Source organism: Plecotus auritus (genome assembly GCF_963455305.1).
Source record: "Plecotus auritus genome assembly, chromosome: 7".
NCBI classification, from domain to species: domain Eukaryota; kingdom Metazoa; phylum Chordata; class Mammalia; order Chiroptera; family Vespertilionidae; genus Plecotus; species Plecotus auritus.
Window position 1 is genome coordinate 176,307,774 of NC_137774.1, and position 23,714 is coordinate 176,331,487.

At 58.2% G+C, this 23,714-nt stretch overlaps 1 protein-coding gene across 1 annotated transcript in view; it reads left to right on the top strand.

Annotated features, from left to right (window-relative positions):
* The window catches only part of ITGA1 (integrin subunit alpha 1), a 125,043-nt gene that overhangs the window by 56,880 nt on the left and 44,449 nt on the right, over positions 1–23,714 (top strand). The window contains exons 3-10 of the mRNA XM_080681835.1: positions 1,305–1,417; positions 4,693–4,781; positions 4,893–5,004; positions 5,561–5,688; positions 13,039–13,187; positions 17,097–17,247; positions 20,363–20,528; positions 23,553–23,626. Of these exons, the coding sequence (XP_080537961.1) occupies positions 1,305–1,417; positions 4,693–4,781; positions 4,893–5,004; positions 5,561–5,688; positions 13,039–13,187; positions 17,097–17,247; positions 20,363–20,528; positions 23,553–23,626 (982 nt within the window). The remainder of the gene's footprint in view (positions 1–1,304; positions 1,418–4,692; positions 4,782–4,892; positions 5,005–5,560; positions 5,689–13,038; positions 13,188–17,096; positions 17,248–20,362; positions 20,529–23,552; positions 23,627–23,714) is intronic.

The following is a 23,714-nucleotide window of genomic DNA, read 5'->3' on the forward strand; positions in this document are numbered from 1 at the left end:
TCCACCCGCACCCCTATATGCCCTCTCAGCTCCCCTTCAGACATTCTTTCCTGGTGCTGAACACGCCACCACTCCTGCAAGCCTCTGTGGTCTGACACAGTTCCCAGCCCGCAGCCGTCTGAGTCCCGGTCTCCCAGGACATTCCATCGTCCTCCGACCCTGTGACCTTGGAGATTCCCGGCAGGCCGGGCCGCACGGGTTATCGCTTCCTCGACCCACTGGGGCATCTATTTCCAGCGACGCAGCCTCGGGTCACATTCACATTTTTGGCACTGAAGACGCGCTGGTTCATGGGTTCTTTCTGTCAGCGAAACCCCCTCTGGCGTTTTCACAAGCACTGTTCAGCCAGGTTCCCCACATCCTGTGCGGATGGCGAGGATAGTGTGTAGTTCAGTAAAGTTATTGACATAGGTTTCCACATAAACTCGAACTGGTTTGTTTAAGTCTCTTTTCCCAGGAAGTTGCGATACTTCCAAATGCCCAAGTGGGCATATTGATGTACTTGACGAGTGCCTTTGTGCTTTCTGAGTCTTCGTTTGGAAATGAACAGAGATACAGGCCGAGACCCTCAAGCGCAGCCGTTGGCCCGGGACAGGAGTGCCCTGGCTACCAGCAGTCAGCGTCTGAGGACAGTGTTTCACCAGCAAAGAATCCGCAGCTGCGAGGTCCCTGCAGTGCCTTCACAATGAGCCACATTCACCCGCCCCGTTTCTGAAGACATCTTAGCAGACAGTGTCACGGCTTGCTGGGGCTAAAACACAGCGTGATTATATCGTGTCCATTAATTTTTATCGGAGTGATCTTTTCATCATCTAAAAAGGCATAAAGGATTTTCACCCGGGTCTCCTAGCTGTCCTTGCTTTCTAAGAACTCACAGACCAGCACAGACTACTATTAACATCTGTGCTGGGCCAAGGTCTGTGGTTCCTAACGTCTCTATTAGGTTCTGATGAGAAAAAGCTCATCTGCACTTCCTTGTGCTTTTTATAAACGGACACAGCAGCAGGCTGGACCAATACTTCTCATTTCAGCCTCCAGATAAGAATGTGATAAGTCCTATCCAATAAAATGAAATGTTCTGAGCCCTCCCGCCTGTGAACGTTCTGGGTCATGTGATTCAGATCCGCCGGCAGCTGGGAGAAGACGCTCTGCTCACTTCGGGGGACACGGAATTGACCCGAGAGGAGGGCTCTCTGATGGTGTCTATGGGAAGTGCTCTCAGTTGTCTTAGAAGAGTCACAGGACAACTAACATGCAGTGTTTCTTGTTGTTCAGAAGGGTTCATTGAGTTGCTTGCCTTCCAGGGTGCTCATCGGCTCCCCGCTGGTTGGCCAGCCCAAGAACAGGACGGGCGACGTCTACAAGTGTCCCGTGGGCAGGGGGGAGGCACTGCCCTGCGTGAAGTTGGATCTACCAGGTACGTAAAGTCCGAGCGGTGCAGTCCGGTCCCCGTGTTCTAACCGAAAACAAATGTCAACAACCCAAGAAAATATTCCAAGTGCCCTACACCCATCCTTCCGTTCTTACCCGGCAACTTTAGGCCAGAGGGCATGTTGACCCGCTCCGCCCTGCATTTGCTGTAGAAATTCACTAGAGAATAACCATAGAGTTAGAAGGTCTTACTAGTTTTGTAACATTGAGCTGCCTCCATTGTCCAGCATCCTTTGTGAACCAGTGGTGACATGAACAACTGTTCCAGATAAACCCACCCATCCCATTTCCTCCCCAACATCCAGCTTGGCGCTTGTGTTTTAAAAGAAACCAGCACAAGAGAAATTGCAATAGCTGAGTCAAACTTTTAAACGAGACGAGCACAAGGTAAGTTTATATCGAAGTAGAGCTATTTGGTAGAAACATCGCTGTCGCTAGCACATGACTGGAAAGTTCCTACGAGAACTATCCAGGGAGTAGAAATGTCGGTGTTCTATGCAGCGTGAAGTGCCATGGGAATGACTCCTAACCCACGGGTTTACTTCCGATATTGTACTTCCCGCTCTCCCTTTAAACATTTCCTATTTGTTGGCTTATGGTCAACATTTTTCCCTTTACAGTCAGGAGCGTAGTTATAATACCCGTGTCTGCCCATGCCAACGCCTGGAATATCTCAGCTTGTTTCCCATTGATTCTCTTTCTCTTGAGGCCGGCCCACCTTTTTCTGTTTCCTCCTACGCGTGGTGGTTTGGGGTTGTGTCCTGGGTTGACCGTGGGTCACAGGTGTGGACATCTGGATGTCACCTGCCCTTGCGTAGTCTCGGCTTCTTGTTCCGGCTGGCGGCTTACCTGGCGGACTCAGTGTCCAGGCTGGGCTGCACGCACACAGCGCGAGTCATTGAGATACTTGGACGGAATACATGTGTACATGTCAGAACGCTCCTTGGGGCTCTGCTCTCCAAGAGATCCCCTCGCTTCACAGGTGCTGCCATTGCCCCAATGTCTGTCCTTTTTCAAGACAGGAAGACGGAAAGAGTTCTCTGTGGGGTTTAGCCACTGACGAGGGCCTTCCCTGAGACGCAGGAAACTCGCCCACTGCTCGTGTCTTCTGACACGTAGAGGTCCCTCCGGGTCGGCCGCTCCCGGTCTCTCCATCCCCACAGATGACTGTCTCTACATCACTTCTCCTGTCCCAGAGGTGGGAGCCGTGATTTGTAGACGTTACTCCGACAGGAACGGCTCCTCCATCCGTGGCCCCGGGAGCTGCGTTTAGGTTTTGGCTGGAGTCTCCAGCTATGTCCAGAGCGGAGGGGTGGGACTGGGTGAAAGGAGGTGAAGGGATTAGTCAAAGAACATACATGCATGGTCCATGGACATGGACAACAGTGTGGCGAAGGCAGGGGGCGTGGGGTGGGTAAAGGAGGGAAGGGGGGACATGTGTAATAGTGTCAACAATCCCAAGAAAATGCTCACAGTAAAATTTTTAGAAGAGAACAGTAGGAGCGTTTCTGCTGTAGCCCCTATCCCAGGGGGGCTCGCCCTGGGCCCACCCCAGCGTCAAACCTCGAACCCAGATCGCTCGAGACCAAGGCAGATGACGCCCACTTCCAGGTGCTTTCAGAGCAAATCAGACTGAGCTCTGCGACAGAGACCGTGTTCAGTGCAGACAGGACATGGCCCTTCAGGCATCTGCTCCCCTTCTCCTCCTTCTGTCCATATGGAGCTGGGCCTTTCCCTCCCTCCGTCCATATAGAGCTGGGCCTTCCCCTCCGTCCATCCATATAGAGCCGCCCCCTTCCCCTCCGTCCGTCCATATAGATCTAGGCCTTCCCCTCCGTCCATATAGAGCCGGGCCTTCCCCTCCGTCCATATAGAGCCGGTCCTTTCCCCTCCGTCCGTCCATATAGAGCCGGTCCTTTCCCCTCCGTCCGTCCATATAGAGCCGGGCCTTTCCCCTCCGTCCGTCCATATAGAGCCGGGCTTTCCCCTCCGTCCATATAGATCTAGGCCTTCCCCTCCGTCCGTCCATATAGAGCCGGGCCTTTCCCCTCCTTCCGTCCATATAGATCCAGGCCTTTCCCCTCCATCCGTCCATATAGAGCCGGGCCTTTCCCCTCCTTCCACATAGAGCCGGGCCTTTCCCCTCCGTCCGTCCATATAGAGCCGGGCCTTTCCCCTCCCTCCGTCCATATAGAGCCGGGCCTTTCCCCTCCCTCCGTCCATATAGATCTAGGCCTTCCCCTCCCTCCGTCCATATAGAGCCGGGCCTTCCCCTCCGTCCATATAGAGCTAGGCCTTTCCCCTCCCTCCGTCCATATAGATCTAGGCCTTCCCCTCTGTCCGTCCATATAGAGCCGGGCCTTCCCCTCCATCGGTCCATATAGAGCCGGGCCTTCCCCTCCCTCCGTCCATATAGAGCCGGGCCTTCCCCTCCCTCCGTCCATATAGAGCCGGGCCTTTCCCCTCTGTCCATCCATATAGAGCCGGGCCTGAGGGAGGGAAGATTCCGGCAGGAGCGGGAGACAACCCTTCAAGGGCGTCCATGCACCTGGGGGAGGGGAGACGCTTTGGCTTTTCCTGTTCGATCTCTTTGGTTTTTCAAGGTGAAGACGTAGAATTTCTTGCCAATTTTGTTGCCAGTCGGCCCGTTTTAGGACCCCACCTTCCTACTTGGAATGTCAAAGGTCGTTCCTTCGTTGTGTCCTTTTTCCAATCCAAACTTCCCCACCCCGGCTCTAATCTCGCCCCAGCTTCCTTGAGCGCCCTCCCGGTGTCCCCCGCTGCAAAACGAAGGGTCAGAAAGTTTCTATTGGCGTTTTCTTTCCTGGCCTGCTCGTCTATGTCCTTCTTCTTGCCAGAAATGTCATGTTTCATCATCAGTCACATATCACATGTGGATATAACACGTAAGAAAAGCGTGAGAGTTTACATCATGTCTGCAGTGTCACGAGACGGACCTTTCTCTTTGTTTTAATTAGCCACACTCTGTGAAGGCGATCCCACGTCGGCGGCTTTTCCGAGCTCTGCATTCTTTCACAGTTCAGCAAAGCTATTGGGGACGATGGTCCAGATAACGTTTCTGGGACAGGAGCCATGCTCGGAGCCTTTGCGCGCTCACCATGTCCCGTGACCGCGCTGTGGAGACTGCGCAGCTGAACCAAGACAAGATGTGCTCTGCTATGTGCAGGGCACGGAGAATGTTTTCACGAGGAGCCGGTTGCACTGTTTTCCCTCCTTCACACACTTCTGTTCTCTTTCCAGTCAACACATCGATTCCCAACGTCACGGAGGTGAAGGAGAACATGACCTTCGGAGCCACGTTGGTCACCAACCCGAAGGGGGGGTTCCTGGTAAGAAAGCCCAGGGGGATGGTCGTCAGTGGCCTAGGAGGCTGCCGCCGTTCCGTCACATCTGTGCGACAGTGTGTAACCTTTGCTCTTGCACTTTTTCCTTTCTCCAAGGCATGCGGGCCCCTCTATGCCTACAGATGTGGACACCTGCATTACACGACGGGCATCTGCTCGGACGTCAGCCCCACGTTCCAGGTGGTGAACTCCATTGCCCCTGTGCAAGGTACTGGCGGGTCCCGTGCGCTCTCGTGTCTGACAGCACGGGCTGGACGAGACACGCGTGCACGCAGGCGTGTGCCCAAGAGCCTGAGCTGCCTGCTCCGCTACCAGCATGACCGATTTAGGGAAAGGTTGGCTTTGCCGATATATAGCCAAACCTCACGGCGATTTTTGGAGCTGATGTTAGTGTAAATAACCCTCCACAGAACGGTGTTCCAACACCCCGGCCAGAGCTGTCAGGCTGGTGTATGTGAAGGGTGAGGCTCTTGGAGGCGGGTGGCCTCCGGTGAAACACGCCCAGAATGAGCCCCGGCCGGTGAGGCTCACGCTGGGGCAGGCTCAGCGGTGACCCGCGCGGGGTGCGCGGTGTTAGTGCTGTTACGGGGAGAGGGGCTTTGCCTGGTCGGACCTCCGACCCCATGGTGACGGCATGCAGTGGGCATCCCTTCCGCTTTTCCTAACTGTTGTTTCTGGCCTGAAAGCCCCGCATCCACTTTGTGCAACGTCGGTGAGGGCGAGGGCGCGCCCTGCCTGAGGCCGCGTGCACTGCTGTCTTGCAGAGTGCGGCACGCAGCTGGACATCGTCATTGTGCTGGACGGCTCCAACAGCATCTACCCCTGGGACAGCGTCACCGCCTTCCTCAACAACCTGCTGGAACGCATGGACATCGGCCCCAAGCAGACGCAGGTACGGGCCGGGCGTGTGCACCCGCACACACATGTATCAACACACATGAAACACACATGTCCCCAAACAGATGGAGGCGGAAGATGGCGAGCTAGCCTCAGCCCTCCCAGGGACGCCACGTGGCTGTCCCCAGCGAGCCGGCGCCTGGGGCTGGGTGAGGGAGAGCCTGTGTGTGCCCTTCAGGAGAATGGAGAGCTCGAACTCGGTGAAGTCACTCAAAGGAAATGGCATTTTGGTTGGCCGGTGTGGCTCAGTGGTTGAGTGTTGACCTATGAACCAGGAGGTCAGGGTTCCATTCCCGGTCAAGGGCACATGCCCGGGTTGCGGACTTGATCCCCAGTGTAGGGGTGTGCAGGAGGCAGCCGATCCATGATTCCCTCTCATCGTTGATGTTTCTCTCTCTCTCTCCCTCTCCCTCTCCTTCCTCTCTGTCATCAATTTTTTTAAAAAAGGAAGAAAATGGCATTTTCACATCAAAAAGCTGCTTCTCCTGGACGCAGCAGGTTTCTCCTCGGCATTGAGCTTGGAGAGGCTGGGGAGCCTCCTCGTGGGGGTGGCAGGCGGCTCTGAGGCCCCTTTGGATCTGTGACCCGCTCCTCCCCTGTCCACAGGGGCCCTTATTTCGCCTCCCGAGGACTCTCTTCCCTTTGCCTGGCCCTGCTCGGTCAGTGACACCCTAGAGCCGTGACAGTAGCAGAAGAACTGTTAGCGCTTGTGTAGCCAGGACTCTCGGATCATGGAGGGACCCTGAGAGGTTGGTGCCTGGTGCGGGTTTGGGCTTGCTGGCCCCGGACCATCAGCCCCGACGGCAGCCCAGCTCCCTCCTTCCAGAGACTCCGCTCCTGCCTAGGCGCACAGCACCCCTGCCGCCTGGAACCCTGGAACGCAGGTCTCCAGTCCTTTCCTTCCGGGGGTCCTCACCCTCCCTGGCCAGTGGCTGTCCCCGCCAGGATCCCCGGCGCACCCTCCCTGCATGGGGGTCCTGAGATCAGCGGCTGGACCTCCGCTCTCCCCTCTCTCCCCTTCCCTATGCCCCTCTCCTCCCTCTCCTGCTTCACCCACCCATTTACCTTCCTAGCCGACTAGTCCTTTCTTCCCAGATTTGATCATAGTCGTGAGACATTTTTACATTTCTCATGTTTTGGGTCACTGGAACGTTTGACTTTACGTTGAAATCCCTTTATCTGTTTTACTGTAACACATGAATCCGGGGGCAGCTCTGCACAGAAGCCAGTGCATTTGAGCCCCCTTTGCAGTCGCTACCCCACCTCAGGGGGAAAGTCCACAGGACTCAGAGCTGCGGGCCCCCGTCTTCGGGGCAGGGCAGGGCGGGGCTGGCTGTGCGGAGGGACACATAACCCCCAGCCTCCGTGCTCAGCCTGCGCTCAGTCTCCTGTTGCTAGCAGTTAGGCCGCAGTGAGCGCTGCATGTCTGCAGGAGACGCACAGAGGAGCCATTCTCCTCCCACAGAGGAATTCCAGCCGCCAGGGTGGGCTCCGGGGCCCGTCTTTCCCGCCGGGAACAACGCCTTCATTCAGAGGGATCGGGGTGCCCGGGGCAGTGCCACCAGTGAGGGCGGGGCTGGGCTGACCCCCAGGCAGACAGTCAGGTCAGTCCCAGGCTCCCGACCCCTTTCCACAGAGAGGGAGACCCCTGGTGGTACTCGGTACCCACGGCTCACCCAGGGTGCCTGCTCCCCAAAGAGCAGGGCACTGTGCGGATCGCTGGGTCTCGGATGATCGTGAGAAGGGGATGCTCATGGGTAATGCCGTGTTCTCCGCCGTGGCACCCAGCACTCCTTCCTCAGAACCCTGGGGCGCTGGGGCCGTCCCCTGACCTCCAGCCCTGGGAGCTCAGAGGGTGAGCGTGGGGCTGTGTTTTAAGTAAAGAATCCACACAGTTGCACACAGGCTCACGTGGGAGAAACAGTGCACTGGTGCAGTAGTTTTACACTAGAGGCCCGGTGCACAACATTCGTGCAGGACTGGGCCTTCCTCCCCCCGGCTGCCGGCACCTCCGTGGCACCCGGGACCCAGGCTTCCCTCCCAGCCCCAGCTTTGTCTGGAAGGTCGTCCGGAAGGATGTCTGGTCTAATTAGCATATTACTCTTTTATTGTTATAGATTGTGTTTACAGGTGTGTGTGTGTGTGTGTGTGTGTGTGTGTGTGTGTGTTTATGGTTTTCAATTGAAGCACCCTATCCTGCCCTGAGATTGGCAGTAGCTTCTGGAATTTCTCCTCCTCTCCCCTCCCACCTCCAGGTCCCATAGGGGCAGGCACAGAGCTGTGGGGAGCCCAGAGGGGAGGGGGGACAGGGTGAGGCCTCCTGGACTCTCACTCATGTCAAGGGTGGGAAGGCCTGGAAGGGAGCGGACAGGCTTGGGGAAGAGGCTTCTCTGCAGCAGGCCCTGTGGGAGGTTCGCTGGGCGGGGCCGGGAGCTGGGTGTGCCTCGGGAGTGGGGGGCACGGGACTGCGTCTGCCTCCTGTGTCAGAGCAGAGGAGCCGAGCTGGGACCGGGTCATCGGTGTGAAGGCATGTTGCCCGGGGTCAGCGTGGAGTCCTGTCGGGTCCTGCCCACAGGCCCTGCAGGGTGGACGGAGGGGACCCTGTCAGGCCATGTCCACAGGCCCCTGCAGGGTGGATGGAGGGGACCCTGTCAGGCCATGTCCACAGGCCCCTGCAGGGTGGATGGAGGGGACCCTGTCAGGCCATGTCCACAGGCCCCTGCAGGGTGGATGGAGGGGACCCTGTCAGGCCATGTCCACAGGCCCCTACAGGGTGGATGGAGGGGACCCTGTCAGGCTCTGTCCACAGGCCCCTGCAGGGTGGGCCCAGAGGGAGGGTGGGCCCCGGGAGAGGGTGGGCCCAGAGGGAGGGTGGGCCCCGGGGGAGGGTGGGCCGTGGGAGAGGGTGGGCCCAGGGGGAGGGTGGGCCCCGGGGGAGGGTGGGCCCCGGGAGAGGGTGGGCCCAGGGAGAGGGTGGGCCCCGGGAGAGGGTGGGCCCAGGGAGAGGGTGGGCCCAGGGAGAGGGTGGGCCCTGGGAGAGGGTGGGCCCAGTGGGAGGGTGGGCCCCAGGAGGGGTGGGCCCAGAGGGAGGGTGGGCCGTGGGGGAGGGTGGGCCGTGGGAGAGGGTGGGCCCAGGGGGAGGGTGGGCCCAGGGAGAGGGTGGGCCCAGGGGGAGGGTGGGCCCCGGGGGAGGGTGGGCCCAGGGAGAGGGTGGGCCCAGGGGGAGGGTGGGCCCCGGGGGAGGGTGGGCCCAGGGGGAGGGTGGGCCCAGGGGGAGGGTGGGCTCCGTGGCCTCTGCTCTGCCACCAGGATGTCCCGGAGTGACTGCTGGCACTGACAGGCCAGGCCTTCTCCATGGTGCGGAGCATCCCTGCCGGTGCCCGTCCCCCCAGTAAGGAACAGGGAAGGGCGGAGGGAGTGAGGGGGCGCAGGCAAGCGAGTACAAAGGCTTCTGCAGGACAGTCGGTGCACATTGCGGGGTGCAGCGCCAGGGACAGGAACATCCATTCTGAATGAGTAGCCCCCCCCCCCCTTATCTGCATGTTCGCTTTCTGTGGTTTCAGTAACTGTGGTTAACCACAGTCCGAAAATATTAAATGGAAAATCCCAGAAATAAACGGTCCATCAATCGTAAAGTGCGAGCTGTTCTGCGTAAAGTGAAAAAATCTCCCCGTCCTGCTCCGCGCCCCCCGCCCCCCCCCCCCCCCCCCGGGACGTGAATCACCCCTTTGTTCAGCGTCTCACAGGAAGGTATTTTGAGAGAGGCCGCATTCACGTAACTCCTATTACGGTAAATTGTTTTAATCGTTGTGTTTTGTTAGTTATTGTTAATCTCCTGCTATGCCTAACTGATAGATTAAACGTTGCCAGTGGTGTGTATATAAAGGAGAAGCAAAGTGTATATAGGGTTTGACACCCACTGGGTCAGCATCCACGGGGGGTCTGGGACGTGTCCCCCATGGAAAAGGAGGGGGCAGCTATAGTTACTCAGCGTCTCCTCCGTGTCTCTGTGTGGTCCCATTAAACCTTTTACAAACATAGTCAAGGAATTTTTGTAAACCAATTTTTAACCCAAGACAGAGTGAAGGCTATAAAACTGCCTTTTACAAAAGCTAACCCCAGGCGCTCCGAGCTTGCCATGAAAGATATGGGGGCGTAAGCGTGATGGAGGTCGTATTGATCCCCCATACCTACACAGAACATGGCTCTCGGGCATAAACGAGGGTGACATAAGTACACCACGCCGGGTGCATTGCCCTAACCAAGGCCAGTGACTCGGGAGGCTGATGTAAGCGTGAAATGTGCTAACGGGACCGTGTGTGGCGTGCTTCCACCCAGAGGTGGCATGACGTGAAACCAGGCAAAACGAGGGAGAGACGTTCATTTCGCTGTAGGGCTGTCATGGACCTGTCTTTCACTGCGCACTTCATGGCCGCTTCCCAGAAGCCTCCACTACGAGGCCTGATTCATCGTTTGAGTGTGAGAAGCCTGGTCCTGCCTTGGGCCACCTCCATTCGCCCCACCCCCATGGCCACTCACCTGAGTTCCCCGTCCAAGGGAAAGGTCGCATCCCGGCATTGCCCTGGATAGAGACCCACTGTGGCTGCCTGCTGAATAGTGTCTGCTCTCTCCAGGGGGCCCGAGGCACTGGTCACCGTCGTCCCGCTGCCTCCCTGTGCCCGCCTGTCTTCCCACAGCCTCCTGCCCGTTCTCTGAGCGCACAGCTCTGTGCCCACAGGCTCTGCCCAGGCCCGGGCGCTGGGGGACTTCTTAGATGCAGTTCAGGCGTCATTCCTGCCGTGAGGCAGACGAGGCACCGTCTTCCTTCAACTCCCGGTCACTCTGTGCGCCTGTACGTTCCCAGAGAGGGAGATGGGAGAGCATGCCCCACTGACTTCCCACGGGCCCTCCTCCCCCTGTCCCTGCTGTCACCGCCCTCCTCCTGCATCTCTACCCCCAAAATGGGCCACTTAGGTCACTAATTCACATCAATTCAGCAGACGCTCCTGAAGCCTTTTATGACATGCCAGTAGCCCGGTGCACAAAATTCATGCACTCGGGAAGGGGGGGTTCCCCAGCCTGGCCTGTGCCCTGTCACAGTGCGGGAGCCCCACGATCCATCGCCCCAAAGAGGTAGGCCTCCACGAGCCTCACGTCCCTGGGCCTGGCACCCGACGCTGCAAGTCCCCGCCCACCCGTGCCAGCTGCACACGCAGCCTCCTGCTGATGGGTCGTTACGCGTGAGGGCGTCATGACCATTTGCATATTAGCTCTTTATTATTTAGATTATCTAGATTATGCTACGTGTCCAGGAAGCATTAAAGCAAACACTGAAGCTGTGTTCCCGATGCCCCAGACCTTGCAACTCAGAAGCGAGGTCAAGGCTTCCCTTCGGGTCCTGCAGGGCATGGCCATGGAAGAGAAGAACGATGAATGACTCTGTCTGAGGGGGTGACCCTTGCTGTGGTCAAGCAGAGTTTTGCAAACTCTGTTTGAGGTGCTGACTATGTCCCTCACCAAAGAAGGTTCCCTTAAGTGAGAGTAGCAGGTGTTTTCCCATTCGTTTTCACGCTGAAGACTGAGAACCGGTCGGAAGATTTGCTTGTGATCGGAGTAGAGCAGCTGGGACAAGCCCAAGGGGGAGGCGTCTCTTTTGCACCATTTCAGATGTGTGGAGGTTTTGTGCTTCCTGTAGATAACGGGCAAGAGAGGCGGCAGACGAGACAGGGCAGGCCGGCTCCTGCGTAGACACGTGTGGACCTCACTCCCGCCGTTTCCCAGGGCTATTATTTGGCTATGGAGCCCTTTTATAAATCATACCTTTTATAAATCATGCCTAGTAGCATCAGAAGGCTGCTGGCACTGCCTGGAAGGGCGAGGGGTGTCAGCTGGGGGTGTAGCTGAAGGAGGGCTGTGACACTCGTGTTTACGTGGAAGGGAGCCTTCCGTAAGGGAGACAGACCTCTTGTTCATACAACAGCCCCCGCAGCCAGGGGTGTGCCGGGGTCGCACGGCAGCCCGAACCCTCGGGTCTCTTTGGCCTGAGGTTGGAATTACAGTCCGTTGGCACTATGGCCGCCCACTTTTCACGGACACCGTACGCTCCCTCTTCCCACGCTCCCTTGTAGAAAAGTCCACATCTGCCTGAGCTGGTGTGGCTCCGTGGACCGAGCATCAGCCTGGGCCTGCGGACTGAAGGCTCCCGGGTTTGATTCCAGGTCAGGGCACATGCCCGGGTTGTGGGCTCCATCCCCAGTAGGGGGCATGCAGGAGGCAGCCGATGAATAATTCTCTCTCATCATTGATGTTTCTCTCTCTCTCTCTCCCTCTCCCTTTCACTCTGAAATCAATAAATATATATGTATTTTTAAATTATTTAAAAAATAGTAAAGGTGGAAGGCAGGGAGAGTGGGAAGACAGGAACAAAAGGGGGTGGGAGACAGGGTGAGCCAGGTGCATCCCCTCACACAGTGATCCCTGCTTGCCCATCGCGCCTTCTCTAGCTCCCCTCTGCCCTCAGTCCTGGTCCAGGGTCACCGACTGTCTTCCTGCTCTTGGGACAGTACCTCCCTCTTCGCCATCTCAGCTCCTCACATCCACAGTTCGCTCCTTGGACCCCACCCTCCCTCCCAGCCTCCACCCCAGGCAGGCCTCTGTTCCCATAGCACCCAGAGAGGTCTCTTCCCTGAGCCCCATGTTAAACCAGGGCCCGAGGCTGAACTTGCTCAAGACAGCTTTTCCGTTACAGACCTTGTCATGGTCTGCAGTTAGGCGTGTGTTTGAGCGATGGCGTGTGGGGTCTCCGTCTTGTAGCCTGTAAGCTCTGTGGTAGCGAAGGCAACGCCTGTGGGAGGAGGGTCCCAGTGTAACCCTCCGTGGCCCCCTCGAGTCTGCAGTGAAAACTGCCAAAGGGACAGACCAATCATTTGAGAAGTTTAATAACGGCACCTGCATTGTTCTCTGGGCTCCGGCTGCCCCTAAACCAGCCGTGGGCAAACTACGGCCCGCGGGCTGGATCCGGCTGTTCTATCCGGTTCTCTTGCTCTCCCCTCCGCTCCTTTACTTTGAATTTATATCAGTTCACACAAACACTCCATCCATGCTTTTCTTCCGGCCCTCCGGTCCAGTTTAAGAACCCATTGTGACCCTCGAGTCAAAAAGTTTGCCCACCCCTGCCCTAAACAGATAGATTTCTGCTGTCGAAGTAGAAGGATGTGTGTTCTCGTAGATTCTTAACGCTCGGCTGAGACGCAGATGGGTCGCCTCTGACGTACGTGTTCAAACTGCACCAAGTTGGCCCTGGGCCTGTTGCTGGGTCGCTGACTCACGGGTGTTGGTCTTTCAGGTCGGGATCGTGCAGTACGGAGAAAACGTGACCCACGAGTTCAACCTCAACACCTACTCCTCCACCGAGGACGTGCTCCTCGCTGCAAACAAGATCGTCCAGAGAGGCGGCCGCCAGACCATGACCGCCCTCGGAATAGACACAGCCAGGTACGTGGTGTCCAGACCCACCCCGGGCAGCGGCGGCGGCCTGGCCATTCGCAGCGCGGGGCACAGTCACCTTGGCAACACTTAGAGCCATCTTGTGGGACGCTAGATTCGGCCCGGGAGCCTGCACGTACAGAAGCAGGCTTTTCTGTAAGACAGTCTCTCTTCGTCTCTTTCTGTTCACACCAAGGGTTTAATTGATGGAAAATCAATCAAAAACCCATTCAGGCGTCCTCAAACTACGGCCCGTGGGCCACATGCAGCCCGCCGAGGACATGGATCCGGCCCGCCGGGTGCCGCTGCCTGTCCTGCTTAGCAGCCGACGCGTCCCGGGCCCGCAGTACGCATAGGAATTTGTTCATAGTTTTTTTTTAAAACTATAGTCCGGCCCTCCCACGGTCTGAGGGACCGTGAACTGGCCCCCTGTTTAAAAAGTCTGAGGACCCCTGGTACGGCATCATGCTCTTGGGCACTACCACACAGCAGGAGGGACTATCTTTTCCCTCCAGTCTGTGTGTCCAGCTTCTAGGATTCTCAATCCACAAAACGTGCTCCGTGCCCTTCTACGCGGTCCATATTTCTATTCTCGTGTGCCTGTCGCTTTCCAGCACCGACTTGGGGTTACGGAAGCTCTCAGAGGGGAGTGCAAGAGGCCTTGCCCCGTATTGCCTTCCTTGAAACCATTCTCAGTGCACACATTGCAAGAAGCGGCTGGGATGCTGGCTCGCTCTTTCTTACTTTCTCCAAATTCCCTCCAGTTTCCACCCTGCCTCCCTCCTGCCGCAGGGCATGTGTGGGCTCTGTGGCGGGGCCTCCTTCTACAAGAGCCCACGGGCCCCCTTTTCTTGCAACGAGACCTGCTGTTTGCTGGGATTTCCCCATCTCATTCAACTCTGTCCCCCACTGCTCCTCCGCATCGCCACCATGAGAACGCGTGAGCTTCTGAGCAAACACTGGACAACCCCCAGATCTGACAGGCGTCTGTCTGGTGTTAAGACCCTTCTGCCGCGGCTTCCGCCTCGGGACCCCCCTGACCGTGAAGAGCCGCTGCCCGCGGCCCTCGCCTGCCTACCCAGATCGGGGTCTCACAGTCTCCAAAGAAGGGGCTGGGTAGTCGGAGGTTTTAATCCACGTGCAGCTTTAGCCTCGTCCGCGTTAGGAAAGCACGTGGATCAGTTATCTGGGCCCAAGAGAAACTAACACCGCCCGGTGGGGGCCAGGGTGCAGGTCCCCGTTCACCAGCACGGGGCGCACAGCTGGGTGCGCGCTGCTGCCGCCCTGGGTCTCGGCCGAGTGGTCTCGCTGTGCATCTCCCGAGGCAACCGCCGCCGCATGAACATGCAGCTTGGAAAACTCGCTGGAGCGCCGCTCCGCCTGTGCCTGCACCGGTACCACGCAGATGCCGGGCCCCCGTGTGGCTGCCGCCTGCGCGCGCGGGCCTGGCGTGGCACATAGGTCATTGAGCTCTGTGCATGAATGACCCCTGAGGCAGGACTCAGCAGTCCTCTTGTCCGTCCGTTTTCCGCGTTTGAGCGTATTTTTTTTAAATATATTTTATTGATTTTTTACAGAGAGGAAGAGAGAGGGATAGAGAGTTAGAAACATCGATCAGCTGCCTCCTGCACACCTCCTACTGGGGATGTGCCCACAACCAAGGTACATGCCCTTGACCGGAATCGAACCTGAGACCTTTCAGTCCGCAGGCCGATGCTCTATCCACTGAGCCAAACCGGTTAGGGAGAGCGTATTTGTAATCGCTGGTTACTGCTTTCAGGCTGGGCCAGAGCCAAACACTACTTTTGGTTTTGTAAGAACCCTGTACCTCCATGTCCAGTGGCTCCCAGTTCAAAACACGTGTGTGTCCCCCTGTCCCTGCCCCAAGTCCCTCCTTGGCAGTAAGTTCACACGTTTAGTCACAAGGCCTGGATCCTCCTGTCCCAAGGAGAGGGGTTCCCCGGGACGTTTTCATGTTTACAGACGTGCGGGGAGGCCGGGGTTTCATTTACCGAAAGAACCTGGGATGAGTCTTGGGGGGTCCAGGGCGACGTGCTGAAGGTACTGGAGAGAAGGGTGTACTCGGCAGTCAGCCAGCAGCGACTCCTCCATCACACGGAGCCTTCTGGTCTCAGAGCCGCCAGATGGGCTCCGCGGAAGGTCTGCCCGTCACCACCCTCGGTGGATGTTTGTCCTCTGGACAGCTGGGAAGTGTAGTGACCCCCCCAGGCATAGGGAAGTACGGAGGCTGGACTCCGTGAGACGTACGTGAACTTCGCTTACGGACCAGCCTCTCGCATCCGTTTCACCTTTGCTTGTGCATGAAGAGAAGTCAGAAAACCTACTGCAGAGCGTAGAGGGCAGAGGTACGCAGGCCCCCGATGGTCGGTATTTTTTTTATTTGTTTTCTTTTGTAAATTCTAAGAAAAATGTAAAAATAAGTGCAGCCACGTGCTCTGTGTGCTCTGAGCGGCAGGAAGGTGGGAGGTGGTAGCTTGCCGTGCTCGCTCCAAGCCCTTTTCCAGGAAAAACGATCACAGATCAGATCCCTCCATCCCTCCGCGCGCACCCCCCAGGTCCCCTCTCCCTGCTGGAGAACGCCCTCCTGCACCGTCACTGCGCGCCCGGCCTGCGGGAAACGGATGCGGGTGGCGCACACACTTTGGGAGGCTGGTTTCAGAGAGAGGCTGCCGTACCCCAATCCGCAGCTGCTTCTCCCAGGACCGGAGCGAAATGTTTAAGAGGTCCCCCTCGGTGCGATGATTGCTGCATTTTACACCAAAATATGAAAAATCGTACACACAGGCCTTCTGTTATTTCGGTCCTAAGTAGGATGCACTCTTCTCTACCGAGACCCCAGCGAGGAACGTGCGTTGAGTAAAAGGAAGAACTAGAGGGCAGGTGTGTGTGTACAGATCACACAGACAGACGCAGGCTGTCCGTTTCTCCTCTCTTCTGTCAACTCCAGAGATGCTTGTGGAGTTAAACCCCGGTCCCTTTCTCTGCCACTCGGTCCCAGCCTTTTCCCTTCTCTCGCGCCCCCTCTCCCACCCCCCCCCCCCCAGCAGCCTGGGTCCTAAACCTGGTTCCGCAGCTCTTTCGTGGCTACCCCAGGCCTCCTGAGCCCGTCACCCTCTCAACCCTACTCCCCCAAAGCCATCTGCCGTCTTTATTCTTTTTTAAAAAAATATATATATTTTATTGATTTTTTTACAGAGAGGAAGGAAGAGGGAGAGAGAGTTAGAAACATCGATGAGAGAGAAACATCGATCAGCTGCCTCCTGCACACCCCCCTCTGGGGATGTGCCCGCAACCAAGGTGCATGCCCTTGACCGGAATCGAACCTGGGACCCTTCAGTCCGCAGGCCGACGCTTTGTCCACTGAGCCACACCGGTCAGGGCTGCTGTCTTTATTCTTGCATCTCATTCCATCCTCCCATCCCCCAGGCCCCTCAGGCACTCACAGCCGGACAAATAGTCTCGTCCCCATCGCCCACCTGCGAGCTGTTCTGCAGGTCCGGGTCAGGGTTGTGTGTTGGGGGGAAGGGGGGAGCTAAAGCAAGAGCTGTGGCCAGTGCAGAAGGAGGAGGCCGTGGGGCCGAGAAGGGAGCTTGTGGAGCAGGGAGGGGCGGGAGGGTGTTGAGATCTGGCCTGCGTGTGGTGACAGCTCCGTCGCACCTGCCCCTCTGAATGTCCGCAGAAGGAAAGGCCGCGGCCTCTGTGCCGGGATGCGTGTCATCAGCAGGACGGCTGCTCCGCATCTGGAGTAAACCTGAGCCCGTGCGAGTCCTGGCCACGCGCCTGCAGGCTGGCACAGCGCCTCGCGGTGACCGGGGAGGCAGAGCGGCTCCCTGGGGCTCGTCTGGGGCTCCCCTCACCTCGCGCCGGTTCATTTGCTTCTCGTCTGCACCCTTTCAGGAAGGAGGCGTTCATGGAGGCCCGGGGCGCCCGGAGGGGCGTCAAGAAGGTCATGGTGATCGTGACGGACGGGGAGTCCCACGACAACCACCGGCTGCCCAAGGTCATCCAGGACTGCGAGGAGGACGGCATCCAGCGCTTTTCCATCGCGGTGGGTACCAGGCCCTGCTGTGACGGGACTCCCTCGGGGCCGTGGCCACGGGCTCCTCCGCGCCACCCCCTCGGCATGACTGCATGGAGGGTGGGGAGGCATCGGGAGATGCGCGTCGTGGCCTGTGCCCTGCGTGCAGAGCCCGGGTCCACTCACACCCCCACTGTGTGAGCCCAGTGGCGCCGCCAGCAGCTATGAAAACGTTCCCCCAAACTGCATTCCAGCCGGACAGGAGGCGAAGGGACCAGAGCAGGAGACAGTCCCTGGGTTCCGAGGGACCCTCTGGCCGGCGGCGATGAGGGGATACTACCTGGAAGGCCCCGCGCTCCTGTGCGCACACCTGTAGCCATGCAGAGACGTGCGCACGCCTGTAGCCATGCAGAGACGTGCGCACGCCTGTAGCCATGCAGAGACGTGCGCACGCCTGTAGCCATGCAGAGACGTGCGCACGCCTGTAGCCATGCAGAGACATGGCTGCGTGCACACGGCGCCGGCCTCCCACAGGCCACCAGCCCCTGAGCGCTCGCACCTCCTTCGGTGACTTGTTCCAACCCTCCCAGCAGCTCCGTGCCGTCCGCGGGCCGCCCGTGGGGAGGGACGTCAGACCGTGAGGCCTTGCAGACACGGAGAATCATTTAAGTGACCCTCACCTGCACGCTGCCACGCACAATGGCCTTCTATGTCTGCGTCCACATGCCTCCCTGTCCTCATGGCTGCCCCAGAGGAGGGTAGCTTCCCTTTCCCCACGCTGTGAACCAGGGATCCCCGGGCAGCAGGCCCGTGGCTGTGGGCAGCATGGCCCAGAATCCAAGTCTCCAGACTCTGCGGCCCCTTCACGCCCCGACTCATCGGATGGCCTACTGTCCCTGGCTTTGCTTCCCAGGCCCGAGTTTCTCACCCCTCTCCACTCATGTCACCGCTTCCCAAAGGGCACCACAGCCCCCCCCCACTACCCCGCACCCCCCGCCCCCTCCCCACCACACCTTGTACAGGGGTACCGAGACACCAGCCTAGACACAAAGCCTGCGTCACGATCTGAACAGCAAAGGCCTCCGGCCACTTCCCCGAAGCGATGAGTAGGAGGGTGGGCTGGGGAAGCGCAGAGGACACTGTGTTTGAGTCAGAAAGACCTCCGTTCAAATTCCGCCTGTGACAGTGGTCAGTTACTTAACCCTATGAGCTTCAGCTTCTTCTTTTTTTAAAGAAAATATGTTTTTATTGATGTCAGAGAGGAAGGGAGAGGGATAGAGAGATGGCAACATCAACGATGAGAGAGAATCGTGGATCGGCTGCCTCCTGCACGCCCCCTGCTGGGGATGGAGCCCGCAACCTGGGCCTGTGCCCTGACCAGGAATCGAACCTCCTGGGTCATAGGACTGAGCCACGCCAGCCAGGCTAGCAATTCCTTATGACGCTAAACATAGACGTGCTGTGGCACCCAGCGCTGTCACTTCCAGGTCTGTACGTGGGAGGAAGGAAAGAGGTGCACACACAGACCTGGGCGGGATTATTTCTCGCAGCTTCACTCTTCATCCCTCGGACGGCCCAGATGTCCTCCACAGATGCACCGCGGCCCCACGCGAGGGGAGGCTCCGTGGCGAGGAGGACGGAGCTGCCCCCGCAGCGGCGGCGGCCGCGGGATGGCTGTCAGAGCGTGACGCACAGTGACAGAAGCCAGATACACAGCCGCGTACCGTGGATGCCTGGCGTCTGACGTGCTGGAAAAACGGGGCTGTCGGGGCAGAAGACAGACGCGTGTCCCTGAGGGGCTGGGGGCGGGGGTGGGCTGCCAGGGAGCCAGAGGGAGCTGGGGGCGACAGGAACATTCCATGTCTCCACGTGGCGGTGACACATGGCACAGGTCTGTCGAAACTCAGAACGGTCTACCTAAACAGAGTGGCTTTCACGGCGTATAAATGATAACCCCATAAACCTTTCTCCTTAAAGTGAACCACATGTTCAAGAAAACCTTCTAGAACGTCTAAATAATTATAGCTCACAAACACAGACAGCCCCGCCTCCTTCTCTGGGAGAAAGAATGTCCCTGTCTTGGGCCTTTGGTTCCAAACAGGAAGTCCTAATTGTTGATTTCCCACACTTGCAAGTTAGAGAGCTCCTCGTCCAGTATCTGTTTCAAATGCACATGCAGCCCTCGCCGCTTTGGCTCCGTGGGTAGGGCGTCGGCCTGTGGACGGAAGGGTCCCAGGTTCGATTATGGCCAAGGACACATGCACGGGGTGTGGGCTCGATCCCCAGTAGGGGGCGTGCAGGAGGCAGCCGATCCATGATTCTCTCTCATCATTGATGTTTCTCTCTCTCTTTCCCTCTCCCTTCCTCTCTGAAATCAATAAAGAAATATAAAAAAATTAAATTAAAAAATAAATTTAAAAAAATAAAATGTATATGCAGCCCTAGCCGCTTTGGCTCAGTGGGTAGAGCATGGGCCCACGGACTGAAGGGTCCCGGGTTCGATTCCGATCAAGGGCATGTATCTTGGTTGCAGGCACATCCCCAGTAGAAGGTGTGCAGGAGGCAGCTGATGAATGTTTCTCTCTCATCGATGTTTCTGACTCTCTATCCCTCTCCCTTCCTCTCTGTAAAATCAATAAAATATATTTAATAAAGAAATGAAGACATAAAATGTAGGAGGATTGGCCTGCCCCCGGGTAGGGTTTTCTGGAAGAACCACAGATTCAAGATCAAGCAACCCACTTGCTTTGCCAGCAGGCGGTGGCAGCACCGGCCAGCATCCCATCAGGGACCAGGCGGTGGCAGCACCGGCCAGCATCCCATCAGGGACCGTCAGAAACCGTAGCATCGCTCTGGAAGCGTCACATTTTTAAGAAACAGCCGTTAATGAGCAGGCCCACAGGAATGCGCACAGGGACCGTCCACGAACACGCAGCGCCGCCCTCCCCTCCCCCGCCCCGACTGCGGCGTGGAGCCGTTCCCGTTAGGGAAGCCCCACGTTCTGGTAGTTACTCTCCCGAGCAGGGGCCAGCTCATGGGACCACGCTGGGCCACGACCCCCCCTAACCTCCTGTCCCCCGCCAGTGCCCGGGTCCCGTCCGCGCACAGGATGCCAGACGCCTTCCCGCCGTTTCTGTTGCCTCAGATCCTCGGCAGCTACAACCGCGGGAACCTCAGCACCGAGAAGTTCGTGGAGGAGATCAAGTCCATCGCCAGCGCGCCCACCGAGAAGCACTTCTTCAACGTGTCCGACGAGCTGGCCCTGGTCACCATCGTGGAGGCGCTGGGGGAGAGGATCTTCGCCCTGGAAGGTGGGTGTGGGGCGGCTGCGAGGCTGGGAGGGGGGGTCACTGGGTACCGTGGCCCTTCCTGTAAGGCGGACCTGGCCTGGGTGGCAGTGGCCCATGGCCCTGGGGGGCTGGGGGTGTGAGGACACGGGGGGGGCGGGCCTGAGAGCCCAGGAGGATGGTGGCCCGTGGGAACGTTCAAGAGCAAATACGGGCCCCGCGTCTGTGCCTCTCCTGGGGCCCAGGGTTAGAGGGGAGACGCTGGCGGGTTTGTTTCCCATCGGGCGGCGAGGGGCCTGTCCCTTCCCCCTGCCCGCTCCCCCCCGCGGCCAGGTCTCATGGCACCCGGTCCCGGGGCAGCGAAACGGCGGTTCAGTGAGTGTGCAGGTCACGACACTTCTTTCTAGATTTTTTCCTTGGCTTTTTCACGGCGACTGGCTGCCGGGGACACTGAGCGTCGCCGTCGGTAGAAGAGAGGGAGAACAACTGACTGAGAAACTAGGTCTCCCTGCGGAGAGAGCCGCCTTTGAGTGGGGGGCAGGCACCCCTTCCTCCTCGCTCCCTGGCATCGCAGGCTGGAGAGCGGCCTTCTCACCGGGGATGAGAAACCCCAGCGCCCCTCCCTCGGGCTCCCGCATGGACACAGGGAGGGCTGCTGGTTTGGGGTCAGGTGACAAGGAAAATGCAGGGGCGGGACTACAGGGGATGTTGAAATGTATGGGAAGGCGGGAACGTGATGCAGAGTAACGGCTCTCGAGCGCTTTTGGTCAGGGACCCCGATGATAAGGGCAGCTTGCTTCGTGACCAGGGCACCCACATCTACACACCCAAAATAAAACAAATCTCAGGAAGTGGCCCTTACCGCAGGCACAGCACTCTGGCACGTTCCCACCTCTGCCATCCACTCTCTTCTCTGTCCGTTGAAAACAAATAGAGGCTGGTGACGGCTCACCCTGTTGATTTCACGGCGGCGGCCCACCAGCCAGCCAGGGGCAGGCTCGACGTGGAGACGGTGGCGCTCCACGACCGTCGCTCAGGCTGGCTTTCTCTGTCCCCTTTCACCCCGGCTCCTTGTGCCTTGAGAATCCAGCACGGGAACTGTTTTCCCCCGAAGTCACAGCGGCTCCCGGACACGAGGCCGCCCTCCGTTCCGTGGACCAGCCGCCCTGCCTCACGGGCCGGCCCTGAGCTAGGGCTCCTTACGGAAGCCAGTGCGGCTTCCCCAGTCCTCCTGCGCTTCTGATCTTTCCCTGACATGCGTCAAGACACGGCGGACGCAAACCGCCAAGACCATTGAGAAGAGAAATCGCAGTCCCGTTTCTCACCTCCAGTGGGTCACCGTAGCCAGGGACTCACAGAAATGAAGCCGGATCAGAGACCGGGCGGAGGGGGGTCCGCTCTCCTGAAGTGACCTTTCCAGGTGGTTTCTAACCTGGGCGCACCACGCCTTCCAGGCGCTCAGACACCCCGAGAGGCCTCGATGTTTGAGAAATGGCTTTACAAGGAACTCCTCAGATTAAAAATGCCTCCCCCGTGTAGGCTAACCAAAAGAGGGTTTGGATAGCCTACTTCTGATTCTCTTTCCTCGTGAGATCGGAAAGGGCTTCGTGCCCTTGGTCACTTGGGAAGTCTGCATTCCCTATCCACATTTATTACCTTTCCATAGTAAATAGCAATTCTGAAGTCCCTGCCGGCCCGGGCCAGCGCCACCTGGTGGGGGGCGGGTGCCAGCAACTTGCCCAATAAAATCAGAAAGTGGGGTCTCAGGTCTCCCTTCCCCATGGGACCTTGGGAGAAACGCAGAATTCTGCACGGTGGTTAGAGCTGTTACCGCGGCACTTGGCAGCCAGGGAGGCGCTGGCGGCGAGAAGCTCAGGGAGGTACAGCGGCCGCTCCCACGATGCCCATCAGCCGCAGCGGGCCCGAGCTTCCCGCTCTCTGTCCTCCGATCCAAGCAGCGCGGCAGCCCGGGAAGGTGCTGGGAGCATGCAGGCCTTCGCTGCTGTTCCTGCCATTGACCCGGCGAAGATAAAGGAGGACGCACCTCCAGTATCGGGGACTTAAGTAAAGGTGGGGGTCCATTCAGTTACAGTGCATCTCGGTCATTGAATGAGAGGGCCACGTGGGAGATTAAAGTCATCGATGTGAATTCTTGGTTGATGTTCCCATCGCATCTAGTCCTACAAAAAGGCAATTGCTGGCGTGCTTGTCAACACGTTTATGCCAGGAAGTAGCGAGGAAATAAGTTTGATTCCACAAATGCGATTAGTCTCATGCCTCAATGAAAGGGCAGACGGACATTCTTAAAATATGCACTATTTTTAACGTCTCTGCGAGGCCCAATAAATCAGCAGCTCCCCACGGGAAGCCAGTGAGTCAGCATCCCCTCGACCCCCTCGTGGCTGTGGCTTAGGGCTGGTGGGTGTTTTGAGAATAGCAGGGCGCCCTGGACTGCCTCTGCACTGAGGTAGAGAGCTCCGACATGGGCGCAGGATCATGTGTGTGTGTGTGTGTGTGTGCACGTGTGTGCGCGTGCACGTGTGTGTGTGTGTGTGTGTGTGTGTGTGTGTGATTAAATGGCACGTGGCCCAGAACCCTGTCAAAAAGTCCCCTCCCGGTCCGTGAGTGATACCCACAGCCGGAAATTAGAGCAAATACAAACCCAGAATCCTACCGCTTTATCCAACAACGGGGTTCCGGGAGGATCTCCAGCCAGACATCGGGGTTCCTCAGCCCGGTCAGGCACCCGGTGAGTTTGGTCCGATATCTCAGCAGAAATCCGGGGCGAGAGGCTTTAGCCTGTGGACATAACGCCCCACGAGGCCTGTCGGCGGCGGGCGTGTGAGGACACAGCACGCGTGGCGATGCCACCACACCACACGCAAGGATGGGAGACACGGCCTCTGCCAGCGTGCCCCGCCCCGCCCCGCCCCGCCTCGGGACTCTCGATGGGGAAACGGGGCCGGAGCTGCCTGGAAGGCGTTGAAGTTCGGCTGTGGGGCCCCCCTGCAGCTCCAGGTGCTAAGGGCGTCTCTCCCTCCCTCCCAGCCACCGCCGACCAGGCCGCCGCCTCCTTCGAGATGGAGATGTCGCAGACCGGCTTCAGCGCGCACTACTCCCAGGTATGTCTCCCTGTGCGTAGCTTTCTTCTCCCAAGAAAATAGGAGGTAGTTCAAGGATGTATTTCAAGAACGTGAATTTTTTTGAGGT